Here is a 13,999-nt window from a genome sequence, read left to right as displayed (position 1 = left end):
GCTCTGGTGTGAGGCACAGACAGTCCAGAGTGATGAAACTCTTCTCATTTTAGATAGTTCTTTGGAGCATAGTTTGGCAGTTTCTGTTGAGGGTTGTAAAACAGTTTGCTTGGTCTAGATCATGATGATTTGGTTACCTTGTCAATATATAGTTCCTCTGTCCAGTGTGTCTTTCCTGGTTTGTAATATCTACCAGGAATTAATGTTTTCTTCAGTGTGCTGCATGTGCTTAGGTGTCTATCACATACAGGGCACTTCCGTTACTTAAATACATTTGTTTAGTTATTTTAATAATATATATATAATTTACAGTAAGAGAGGCATATTTCCTGGCAAAGCCCCATGTTCAGATGGCATGGGACAGACAAATTTTTAGCTAGCACTGATTAATTCAATGGAAAATATCTCTTTTCAAGCAGTTAACATGTCACAAATGTATAAAATATCTTTCTAAAGTGCAAATGCTTGTTAATGAAGTTTTATCTAACTCTGTTGATTTATTTTGTCTCTGGCTCTTCTGCTGGGTCACAGAATCTTCATGGAAGGAAAAGAAAAAGCTGCTTCCCCTCAGTGCTAACAGCCAGTCACACGTTGCTCTTTTGTCCTCAGTGAAAGCAAGAGTCTTTTGTCATAGGGTCAGATGTTGAGGAATAACTAAGTGGTTTTCTTTCATGAAACATTTGCAATATTATTTCTTGTTTTCAGTTAGCCTTCTAATTCTTTCTGAGCTATAGCAGTACGCAAGTAAATTTCACTTAGCATAAATTCTAAATTGTCACATAACTTATTCAAGATGTAGTTTCTTCAGACTCAATCTTAGCATTTTGCTATGCAGACACTTTCAGTGAGTTAAAAAAACAGCAAACACACATCACTTTATTAGAAAATTCATGCCAAAATTCTGTGGAGCTGAGAACATGCAAAACAAATACAGTGTTTGAATAAAGCTTTTTTTCTTTGATCCAAAATTCAAAATAAATTGTTTAACAGATGTACTACTTATAACCAAGGCAAGCTAAGATACACAAGTGTTTAGACACCTAACTCTAATGGAAACAAGTGGGAGTTAGGTTCTAAATACTTCTGTGAAACTGGGCCAGCAGTGTAGTAATGGTTATAGTTAGCACTGGAAAAGCCTGGAATCTTGAGCTCCTTCTTCTCTCAGTCCTTAGATCTCTGAGTGCTAGGAGGCACTATTTATTGTGTACTGTGTGCCTGAAAACCAAACAGGTGACAAGAGAAGAGGCATTTCATTCCTCTCACTGTGGATCCTGTGCATAAACAGAGAAATCAGCTTTCTTGCTTGTAATTCTTAATTTTGTTCCATACAGCCCTTCAGAAATTCAAAACGGAGTCGACTCTTCAGTGAAGACGATGACAGACAAATAAATACACGGTCACCCAAAAGAAATCAGAAGGTTGCAATGGTTCCACAGGTACCTACATACATGTATGGAGGTATTTTTACCAAAAAGGGGAACAAGCCTCTCTGCTTCAGTTGAAAGTTAGAATATATTTGCTTTTCAAGTTGAATTTTTGGTTTATGAATCTTCTTGTTAGGAAAACTGTTGCTAGAAGTAAGCCACAATTCAAAACAGATTAATATTTTTCTTTCTTACCAGTTTATAAGAATTTTCTTACAACAAAGTTAATTTATGGGAGTACCTGTTTTTTGTGGTCTTGGACATGAACACACAGAGCTAGAAAGGATTCCAGACTAACTGCCTGTCATGCTCCTGCAAACAATAATCTCGTGTAGTCAGCATAAATTTATTCAGTTTCATTTAAAACTGCCTAAGTTTTTGCACTGATTATATAATTGAGAAGGCTGCTATAGAATTTAATGTATCCCAGCAAGTTAAGGACTTGCTCTAGATTTGTAGCCTAACTGTTTTCATGGCCAGCTTTACCTTCTTGATCCTGTAATGCTAAAGTCCTCAGTTAAGAGAGCTTGTTTTTCCATCCTCCACTTGTTTGTCCACTCCCTGATATACCACCAAAAAGCATCTGTAATTTGTCAGCCTTTATTTGTTATGATAGAAAGGGAAACATCTCTTAGTCTCAGTGAATTGACTCTATAGTACCTTTGTCATCCACATCACTTCTCTGTGCCATCACCTTATGAGGCTGAATTGACCTCATTGAAAAAGTACTATTTGAATACTGCTCTGATTTGCCTTCTGAGCTGTGCTGTGCAGTGTCTCATATGAAAAGCTTGGCACTCGCCATTTAGCTGAGGTGAGAACCATGACATTTCTCTTCACTACCGTGATTTTTTAAGAGTAGAAAGTTCTGGTAATGTTCTAAACCCAGTTGTTTCTTGCTTAAATGTCTGATTCTGGAGGTCCAGTGACTGCCAGATAAATATTTGTGAGGGACTGCAGCTGTTGTAGTTCATAGATCTTGCTGTCCCGCCAGGCTTTGTTTCCTGGAGTTACAGTGGGAGAAAGGGACTTGTATCTAGGGCAGCAGCAGCCAACAAGGTGCCTACCTCATGCTTTATCTTATTATTGCTGCTACTAAAGTCCAAAATACTTGGAATGTTTGGGGAAGGATAACAATTGATGATGGCATAGGGACCCTGTTAAACCTATAGTCTCAAAAAGCTATTATTTTTTGCAGAAGAGTTTTTCTTTCTGTCAGCTCCATCCTTGGAACGAAATTACAGATTTTTTTTTTTTTTTGGCCTTGTTTAAACACAGGTCTATTTATTATCCAAGCAATCTAAGATTGTCTTTTCCATGATTTATCAAATAGCTTTCAAATGTAGTTAAAACTTGATTGCTCATTTCTCTTGCAGTTTTCTAAGCAGACACTCTGCTCAAAGCTTTGACTGTGTTACATTCCTATCCTAGCTGCATCCTCACCTTACAAAGAGTGGGCAAGAGTAGAAGTTCTAGTGCAAATCAGGCAGGTGCTGTTGCTGGCATCTGAGCTACAACACCAATTATGCTCACCTGAGACAGTCAGTGGGGCCTCAGAGTTTTGAACTCTGTATGTATTTTGGTGCCATGCTGTTGTTACCAATAACGTAGTTGGCAGTGCTGGAAGATGTTTCTGTTAAAAGAGCTTTGTATGGAAATAATGGTATTGATCCTGTTAAAATTTGCTGTCTGTTCTGTTTGATTGCATTGCTGATATAATGCAGTAAGGGTTGTTACAGATCTGCAAGAAAAATATTGCCATGAAACAATATGTGCAGATTTTTATCAGGAAAATCTGAGTTATTTGAATACTGAAAAATACTAGATTCTGTTTAACTGTTTCTTTTTTTTTTTTTTTTTTTTTTTTTTCACTACATAGAAGTTTAGTACAACAATGTCCACACCAGAGAAGAAAGTGTCACAGAAAATTGGTTTACGGCTTCGGAACCTGCTCAAACTGCCCAAAGCTCACAAGTGGTGCATATATGAATGGTTCTATTCAAATATAGATAAGTATGTTTGTTTTGTATAATTATCTCTTATTAGTATAGAAACAAGAAATTTTCTGAAATTGAGCTGCATAGTTCCATATATTGGTTAGATACTCCAACTTATTCTTAAATTACTAGTTACTGAAATCTGTTTTGTTTGGTGGTGGTGGTGGGTGTTTCTCTTTTTTCTAGTGAGCAATGTATGTACTCTTTGTTCTTTGCAATTACCAACTTCAGAAAGTCTCCTATAGAAAGCCTTCCTTCATGAATATAATTTTCTTTTTATCACCTCTACCAGATACCAGATTTTATTCATAATGCTTTTAGCATCTGAAACATGAAGATATCAGAACACTTAGACTTTTCTGAACCCTTGCATCAGGGCCATACAGAGGAGATAGGAAGGACACGGCTTCTTCATAAAGTGCTGCTTTCCTAAAAGGTGTAAATGTTGGTATTAAATATTTTTTTCCCCATCATTCTACTTTTATTGTCATCACTAACAGAGCTTCAGGCTGAGACTGTTGACTGGTCAGCTCTTGTGTGGATATCAGCATCCTGCTTGGATCTCATAATGTATTTCCTGGACTGCTTCTGCAGTTTGTGCCTCAGAGGTTTTGGCACTTGTTCTCTTAAATGCCAGTACCACAGCACTGTGAATTGTTTAAAATAAACAATTTAATGTCTAAAATGTAAAAAAACATTATTGATCAATGGAATAATAAAATCTACACTCTTTGACTAATAGATGCAACACAAGTATTTCATATTCTAAAGAACGGCTTCAGAGTTAAGCATTATTTTCCAGACTGTACAAACGAAATAATTACTGGTTTTTCTTCCTATTTTAATCACAATTGCTGTAGCTTTTTTTCCTTAACTGAGAAGGCAGTCATAGCAACAGAAAAACATTTTGGCATATACTCATCAGAAGTGGAAAAATTTCATGTCCATTTTAGTTAGTTTTAAATTCATCATCTCTAGGATTTAAGTCCTCTGAAATAATTAGTATTTTCATGCTTTTTCCACCCTTACTTGAAAAAAATAAACAAAACAAAAAACCCCAACCCTACTTATTTCTAGGAGTAATTTTAGTATGTGACATTTTTAATAATGTTTTTTACAACAGACCAGGAACTTCTGGTTTATTCTTTAAGAATTATCTACAAAACTGTAGGTCTATCAGTAGAATAGAATTTGAGTTTAGCAGGTAATTCTGAAATCTCTTTGATAGTTATCCATGTATGCAGGTGTGATGGGTTCTCCTTGGCAAGACCAGGTGCTCATCAAAGCTGCTCTATCACTCCTCAGCTGGACACAGGAGAGAAAATTTAACAAGAGAGTCAAAGGCTGAGATAAGCACAGGGAGAGACCACACCACTTACTGTCATGGGTAAAACAGACTAGACTTTGGAAAATTATTTTAATTTATTACCAATCAAATCAAAGTTGGATAATAAGAAATAAAACCAAATCTTAAAGCACCTCCCTTCTTCTCAAACTTTATTCCCACTACTCACCCAACCCGCCATAAGCACAGGGGAACAGGGAATGGGTGTTGCAGCCAGTTCATCACCTGTTGGCTGTCTCTGCTCCTTCCTTCCTCCAGGGAAGGAATCCCATTCCCATGGGAGCCAGTCCATGGCAAGGTTGTCTAACATGAGTCTTTCCCACGGGTTGTAGTTCTTCACAAACTGCTCCAGTGTGGGCCCCTTCCATGAGATGTACTGCTTCAGGAGCAGACTGTGACTGTGGGTCCCCCATGGGGTCACAAGTCCTGGCAGAAAACCTGCTCCAGTATGGGCTCTTCCCCATGGCTCTGCAGTCCTGCCCGGAACCTGCCCCAGCAGGGGCTTCCCATGGGTTCACAGCCTTCTTTGGGCATCACCTGCTCCAGTGTGGGGCCCTCCATGGGCTGCAGGGACAGAGCTGTTTCACTGTGGTCTGCAGAGTAATCTGCTCTGGTGCCTGGAGCACCTCCTTCCCTGACCTTGGCTCGGTGTCTGCAGAGCTGTTTCTCTCAGATTCTCTTACAGCTCTGTCCTGCTGCAATTGCACAGGGCTTTTTCCCCTTCTTAACTGCGGGATTTCAGAGGCACAAGCCACCATCATCGATGGGTTCAGCCTTAGCCAAGGGTGGGTCCACCTTGGACCAACTGGCCTTAGTTCTGTGGGATATGGGAGAAGCTTCCTGCAGCTTCTCAAAGAAGCCACCTCTGAAGACCCCCTCTGCCAAAACCTTTCCTTGCAAATCAAATACAACTTGTAATGCTTGTAAGATATGACCATGTTAAGATATTATAGCATAGTTCAGTAAGAGACTGCATATCTTTGGAAGGGAAACTTAGATATATCTTGTTTGGAGTGATATGATTCAGGCTTAATGAGAAGCTTTAAAAAGTTTAAATCACAGGGCTATCAACTGACAAAATATAGCTCACTGTACAAGTCTCTGAATATTTTAATCAAATTATTGCATCTAAAATTGAAATAATCAAATAAAATGTCATATCTGCTATAAGTTTTTAAAATATTTTTATTTCTACAACTGTCATCTGTGGTTATTAGATTATTGAAGCTATTTTACTTACATTCTCTGTGTACTACTGCAGTGGACTGTTTTCTGTAAAGTCCCAATGATTTTGGGTATCCAGAGACTTCTGAAGTGCTACTTATTACTACAGTGATCACAGGCCCTCAGAAGCAGATGCACCTGTAACTTGCTTCCACAATTTTCCAGAGCTTCTAATCTTGTGAATGCTGTGGGTTTAGAATCTGCCTGCTTAAGGACAAGAGTTCGTAAGAACAATCAAATACAGATTATCTTTCTCAAAATCCCCCCCCCAAAAAAAAGACAAAACCAAATAAATACTAGGCTAATTATTCTTTATATAGATACTTTATGTTAGCAATAGTAAATATGGATAAAATTGTACTGTTGTATACTCTTCTATGTCTGTTTCCTGAGCCTCATTGCTCATTCTTTTTGTTTTCCTTTCCACTTCATGCTGCAGCTGCAGATCCTCCTACTGCAAAGCTATTCGCTATCATTCTTGTCTGAGTTTCCTTATCTGTGCACCTTTCCTCTCTCCTGCCACCCCACAACTCAGTTGAAAGCAGTGTTGCTTCCAAGGTCCTCTTTGTTTTTTTTCCTGGGTATGTTCCTCTCCAAACCCAGTGCCCTGCAAAGAGTGGAGAAAAGCAGCTTTCTCTGGGATGCAGTTATCCTTTTGTTCTCGCCAGGAGGGATCTATTTCAGTTGCAGATAGTCTTTTATGATTAACTTTCTATTAGATGGGCATATCTGTTGCTGCTCCCTTGTCTCCTCAGCCTAAGAAGGATGTGGTACTACAAAGAAAAAGGCAGTCATAAAACAGAGGTAGAGATGGGTCATAGCATCAGACAGAAATTTCTAAGTTGTGTCTGTTCTCTGAACTGTCACTGAACTGTCACTTCTCTCATACTGATCCTGTGCTTCACCATGGAGTCATAGGATGCTACAATAGAAGTCTCACCTCTACAGCTGTAGAGAATGATGAGTTGGTTCAGTTTCCTGTATTTTGGAAAGCTCTGTTGAGAATCTGAGTTACAATTGAATGAATTGATGAAAAAAGGTACTGTCTGTCTGTTTCTCAGTACCATGTTGTCCTTTCCTTTAATCTCAATATATTTCACTCACTAGTTTCCTTCAGTGTGTTGCAGTATTCTCATGACAATGAGCTGACTGCTGAAGTTTCATTTGGTGCCTTTTTATCTCTTTTATTACAAAGCAGGATGAATAATGAGAATTTTTATGTAGTAACTAGGGAAAGGAGCATTTATAAATGTCAGTGATAGTAAGAGTCAAAGAACAATAGTCTTGGAAACTTTCTGATTTTTTTTTTTGGCTGAACTAAAGTTGTTCTTTGAATAGAAGTGTCTTGTTTATGTGACTAATTTATATTAATTATTTTTAACGTGTTTCTGATGATGGATGTTTTTTGGAATCTTGTGACAGAAGTTTACTTAGTGTGGTTAACACGGGACTATAATTATGTTTCAACAGGCCACTATTTGAAGGAGATAATGATTTCTGTATATGCCTGAAAGAATCCTTTCCAACTTTGAAAACCAGAAAATTGACAAGAGTAGAATGGGGGAAAATCAGGCGATTAATGGGAAAACCACGGAGGTAATTTTTCCTTTCTTTTTTTTCAGCTATTACTTACATGTAGTTTTGATGTTACTGAAATTATTCCTTTAAAAAATGTTGCATTCAAATATAAACAAAACAATATCTTAAGAGCAGTAAAACTCATTGTATTGAGGTGTTCTCTGAGCACCTCCATCCCTCACACACCCTATTCCTTAAATGCATATGTCCATGTAGTTTTTCATGAGCCTGTGCTTGAAATGTCCTCTTCCCACTCCAGATAACTGAGTGTCCAGGCTTTAACTGATGTGTTGAAGTTGTTATTGTATCTTTTATACTTCAGTGCTTCCTGGCCTGGAAGAACTGGCCAATTTTTCACTAAGGTTTTTTCTTCTGTCTATAACCAGCTCTTCTTGAGGAAAACAAGTGTACATTTTCACCTCATTTATTTTATTATTGTTTTTAAACCATTTTAGAGATCCTTAACTTTTTATAGATCAGGTATCAAGACAGAGAAAAGATAAAGTGCATTGTATGGAAGAAGCTAGGATTTAATGAAAGACGTAGGTTTTTTTTCTATTTTAGAATTTTTAATTCTTAAACCCTCTGATTAAGCTCAGCCTTTTCACAAAACCTACGCAATTTAGCCTAGAGAAGGCTAAGGGAGGATCTCATTTTTGATCATAAATATTTTAAGGGAAGGCATAGAGAAGATAGGGCCAGTTTTTTTTCCAGCATTATCTGGAAATGGAAAAGAGGAGAAGAGGGAACGGGCACAAGTGGTAGAATCTCCATCCTAAGATGTACTCAGAGGCCCTCTGGACATGGTCCTGGGAAACCTCCTGGAGGTGATTCTGCTGGAGAGGTTGGAGGAGATAACCTTTAGAGGTCCTTCCAAACTTGACCACCCTGTCATTGTATAAGTATTGTTTCATAAATTAATCAGCCCTTTATTTCCATAAATGCAAACACTAAAGCACTGAATCCATTTCTTCATAGATCACTGAGTCAAGTTATATTTTGCATGACTATTTCATCTTCTGTAGCTGCAAACAACATAAGTAAAAATTGTCAGTCAAGGGAAGGCAGCAGAGCCAGCTTGAAGATAGCTCCTCTTGAAAAGATGTTAATGTAATTTGAGCTTAACTTAGATAGCTTTTCCTTTGTCCTACTGGGAGAGAAATGTTGTATTTGGAGGTTAGGTCATCCATTTCTCTTTTGACTTTTGCCAGAAGTGGTTACCTCTGTAAAAGATCAGCTTGCCTCATTCAGCAGTCTGGTGGACCAAACTTCAGAGTCTTAGAATGGTTTGGGTTGGAAGGGAATTTAAAGGTTGTCTGGTTGCAAGGGATGCCCTGTACAGGAACCTTGCCTACATCAGATTGTAAATCCTATCCAACCTGGTAGATTGCAAACTTCTTTTTGTTTTTCAGGGGTTCTTTGGATTGGTTTTTTGCTTTGATTTTTTTTAAGCCATAGGGAGCATAGTTTTGGGTTAGATTTGAGGGATTTTTGTTCAACTATCAGGGTTATTTTTTTAAAAAAGAGAAACTTGTGGCAAAGGAACCAAAGGTCTAAATAGGCAGGGAATTGCTTTATCTAAATTCTGAAGTAGAAGTATTTGACTGCATGAAGAGTCTGATTGTTTGTTAATACAAACTTTGAATTACTGCTTTACAGCTACATAAAGTAAACATTCCTGATTGCTTTTTGTTTCTTTACTGATATTGTTTTTTAAATTACTGGTAGTCTCTTTCAGGATGTTGTGAGTGGTCTTTGGCCTTAGTTTTAAAAGACTTTGAATTATTCTAAAACATTTAAATCCTTTTTCAAGGCAATTTTCATCTATCTCTAGAGCAAAAATTTTTTTATTTTACTATTCTGTTTGAAATTTCTTCTGTCTCTCCTCATCATATGGAGGTAAGCTATATACCATATCAACACTGATACCTCCCCATAAGGGACTAGAAATAAAAAATTAAGATATTTTGCACCCCCAGTGTTGATGGCAAAGGATAATAGTGTCTCTATGATAGTTATGCACATGGTTGTCATTATTTTTTTTGCTATTGTTTAAATATATTGTGGTATTTTCTTATGTCTGCTGCTATCTTAAATGTCCTATCACACATCAACAGTGTGTTTGATTGGCACAGCAGTATTCTTCATGAGAGCCTACAAAACTTGTAAGAGTCCTGTAGACTGTGAGGAAAGATATGCTCCAGGAAAAGGAAGAGGTAATAGTTAGTTTTGTGTACTATTTGTAAACTTAATTTGGCTTGTGAAATAGCAGAGGATAGGAATTAAGCTTAGATCTACTTGTTCTGCCACTACATGATGGGGGTGATTCCTCTGTTAGTTCAAATTCTCACAAACAAAGTTAAAACTGAGAAGAATGTTTAACTTCTTAAGAAGTCTCTACAAAAAAACGAATGAGTTTGCAGTTTTGATCTGTATTGTAGTTTTAATCTTCATTTTTTCATAGGATGGCATGAAGATGGGATAACGTTTATTAAATGCATTTGGGGAATGCTGGAGTGGAGGTTTTCTTTAACAGAAGCCAGAAATATATTCCAAATACTTTCTACATGCATAGTTACAGCATCTGGGACAGAGACTTTTTAAGACCATCCAAGCTATCAGTAAAACAGTAGTTCTGTTGTAGGGACCTTCCAAGGTCAGTGATTAGTGTATCAGCATTTGAATTTGTGTTTCTAAGACCATAAGTCAAAAAACATCAGGTGATATTTGCTGTTGCTAGTGCAAGACCCTGGACATGATTAGAACTACTAATACAAAGTGTATATTACTTTTTTCTTTTTTGGTTTTGTTTGTTTTTTTTTTTTTTGCCTGTTTTGTTATCTCGCTGTGGTTAGCCATTCTTCTCCTCAATGGACTTGAAAAGCTGACCTCCATTTTGCAACTTGATATTCACAGCCCACTGCAAGCATTATTTCACACTGTTCCTCCCCAGTAGTAAATACGAAGTCAATAGCATTAATAGATATGAATATCCAAGCAAACTCTTCATAAGTTTCCCAACCACTATCCCTCTCTATGTCTGCCACATGCCTTTCCAGATATTTTAGTTTCCTAAGAGGACCATTGGAACAGTACATATTTCCAGGTAAACACATTCTGCTCTTCAGTGGTAAACTGGTGAGTGGGACGCACACCTACAGCCTCAATCTACAACAGAATTTCTAGGCTATACAAAAACTAGACTGTATTAGACTATACAAGGTGGTGAGTTTTGTGCTGATAGTAGTTGGAAAGCCTCATATGGGAGCCTTCGGTGCCGTGAATTTTGGCATTACCTGACAAAAGTACCTCACAGCTTCAGTTCATTCTTGCTTATGTTTTTCTTCCATGTCTTGCTTAGGACTAGGATCTCATTGTGTTAACTCTGGGATAAAACAGGTGGCCTATGCCCCAATAACTTAGAAACGTATATGATAAAAGGCAACTGATGTGTTCATACAGAGTGTGAAACTGCTGGTCAGTGTAAAATAAAATGTTCTTAGCATCCTGGCAGCTTACTGCTTACAGTCTTGTACACAATGCCAGGAAGAGAAATCATGGAGAAAAGTGAAAAGGCTTTGTGGAACTCTCCCAGTGAGGGGTATACAGAAGAAAACCTAGGAATATTTGTTTCAGCATGAATAGGAGAGTAGTAGAAGCAGACATGGAAAAAGGAGCTGACTTCTTAGTAGTAACAAGTTGGAGATGACTGAGGAACATCTTGAAGGGATTTAAATCAGAAAATAATTTGTAGTGTAGTAAAGGGAACCATCAGCAGAGTTGACAATGTCTTCTAAAATAACTTCATAAAACAAAACTTCTTATTGGTCAGTAATCAATATATAACTGTATGAGTTCCACAGAAAATGTTTAGTCTGCATTTGAATGCAGTAAAACAATTAACAAAGGCGGGAAATTATTTGATAAATAACTTTCTGCAATCAGGCAGACTTAAAATAACATTACTGCATTTCTTTAAAATTACTTCTTTCATTGACACAAGAATAAAAAATCTCTTTTTAGTAAGGAATGAAAGACAGGATTGAGTTCTTAATGTGTTAATTTTGTGCTTTGTACTTATCTCCCTCATGAATCTTGCTTATGCAGTAGGCTAGAAATGAAAATTAATAAAAAGTAAGCACTTTGGGAGTGAGCCTTCCATCTTTTATATTGCATTTTAAGAATGACCCTACCCCCCAAAATGGGAAAGGGTACTACTACAGATGATCTGATTTTTACACAGTAGCCCAAGATCAAATAAACTTTTGCTATGATCAGTCTCAGAACAGTTCATCTGCGTAACAGATATTTTGGTGCTGAGCTGTGCTCTGCACAGGTGCAAGGAGATGAGACAGAGAAATGTTCTTTTTTGTGCTGAGTTTGGTGCCCTTTCATACTCGGTTAGCTTAATTGAGCTAATAAGCACACATGAAAGGGATCTCCTGTGTATCAGTAAGTGCTGGCAGCCAGGGTGCTCACAGGAGCCCTCCTCACTGGATGCATTGAACTGGCATCCAGAGGAAACTGGAGCCAGCTTTAGCTTTGTTGTGACCCTAGAGGATCCTTATAAGCAGAAAAAATTCTAAAAAGTTGTACTCTTTAGATATACTAATGCAACAGCTGGTATTCCCGAGTATTGTTTTAAAAGAGTCTTTTTTTTTTTAAGGGTGAGAATTCTGAGGAGTAAGCTTGTCTAAATGCATTAAATGAGATTTTTTTCTCTTGAACACATCATCCCAAGCCTTTTCATTTTCTCGCACTGATTTTTTTAAACTGTGACTATTTATTTGATGTGCCTTCACACATAAATGTTTTGAGTGATTAATTTAAGTGTAACATATATTTTATCTAATTATATTACAGGTGTTCCTCTGCATTCTTTGAAGAAGAGAGGTCAGCATTAAAACAGAAGCGGCAGAAAATCAGACTTTTGCAGCAGCGCAAAGTTGCAGATCTTTCACAGTTCAAAGATCTTCCAGAAGAAATTCCATTACCACTTGTAATAGGAACAAAAGTTACAGGTACTTTCTTAAAACGAACAAAATAAGCAACTAAGTGTATTTTGCAAAGATTTTAGTAAGTCATAATCCACTTAGTGCACATAATTATAATAAATGTAAAACATCAAAAAATGCATTGGTTTTTTGTTGGTTCATTGAGAAGGTGCTTGTGAAGATTAGGTTGTATTTTTAAAACAGTGATAAGGTTTTGAGGTGCAAACTCAGTATAACTTACTATTTCTGCTGTTCAATTTGTAGGGTTTTTTACATGTCTAGTACATCTAACACATTTTGGAGAGAGGAAGATGCTTAATTTCAAAATACTGGGTGTTGTCTGAGTTTAAAATCTGACCTCATATAAAACCTGAACTTTATTTTTCCATAAATAGAAAACTACCTGTTTTGAAACAGATATAGAGTAGATATTGCAGTGTAGTTGGACATGTCTGCTAAACATGACATTGCCTTACTAAACAACCTTGCACATGACTGAGAAAGGAATATTATTGAAAACATTCCACAGGTTTTGCCTAGTTTTATGAAAATTTGAATTCCTCCCTCCTGTCTGATTTTGGTCCAGGTGCTTTTCACTTTAGCATCTCCTATTCAAGCCACTACTGTTCATTGCATTTTTTGTGTTGAACACCACTGCCTTTAGCTCTTGCTGAAGAGTAGATATGCACTACACTGCGTCTCCTTGACCTCCTAGACCTTAACTTTTGTAAAAAATTTGATAATACTTCTATTACATACTTTTTTCCTGGGTTTGCTATTTTCTTTTTTTCATTTAATGTACGGCCTTTAAGTATACATATAAAGACTTATTTGCAAAAGATGTAATAAATCTATTTTTTTGTTATTTATATCATAGCATTGTAACGTTTGGTTTCTTGGTTCTCCTGTTATTTTTTCCAGCCCGTTTGCGAGGTGTCCATGATGGTCTGTTCACTGGACAAATAGATGCTGTAGACACTCTTAATGCTACCTACAGAGTGACTTTTGACAGGGCAGGTCTTGGAACACACACAGTCCCCGATTATGAAGTTCTTGTACGTATTAATGGCACATTCTAAAAGTAGCTGTAATAAGAAAATTACATTTTAAAAATCCACAATGACGTGCTTTAATGAAAAATAAGAAAAAGTGTTACACCCAGGTGGTATTGTCATAAAATAGAAACAAGCATAACAGATGCATGGGAAATTCCAGGATAATAAAATTTTACTGGTTATGGTTTCACAGAGCAGGGTAGCCCTCTTTGATTAAAGTATAATGGCTCAGGGTGGAATAATTTACTAGAGCAACTGTTGTAGGCTGTTACAATAGCTTGAGTTCAATATGAAGAAATGCAATGAGTAGTATAAGATCCCAAAGAGAATTCTGCAATGGGATCCTGCCAGGATTTGCAGAAAATGTTCAAGAAAATCCTGA

General features: G+C 37.1%; 1 protein-coding gene across 1 annotated transcript in view; it reads left to right on the top strand.

The window, feature by feature from the left end:
• Positions 1–13,999, top strand: part of LIN9 (lin-9 DREAM MuvB core complex component) — a 38,107-nt gene that overhangs the window by 11,918 nt on the left and 12,190 nt on the right. Inside the window, exons 4-8 of the mRNA XM_021536991.2 lie at positions 1,332–1,436; positions 3,304–3,437; positions 7,461–7,586; positions 12,432–12,589; positions 13,484–13,617. Coding sequence (XP_021392666.1) covers positions 1,332–1,436; positions 3,304–3,437; positions 7,461–7,586; positions 12,432–12,589; positions 13,484–13,617 — 657 coding nt within the window. The remainder of the gene's footprint in view (positions 1–1,331; positions 1,437–3,303; positions 3,438–7,460; positions 7,587–12,431; positions 12,590–13,483; positions 13,618–13,999) is intronic.

This window comes from Lonchura striata, chromosome 3 (genome assembly GCF_046129695.1).
Source record: "Lonchura striata isolate bLonStr1 chromosome 3, bLonStr1.mat, whole genome shotgun sequence".
Classification (NCBI taxonomy): Eukaryota; Metazoa; Chordata; class Aves; order Passeriformes; family Estrildidae; genus Lonchura; species Lonchura striata.
Note: the sequence above shows the minus strand (reverse complement) of the source record. Positions and strands in the feature narration are given on the sequence as shown.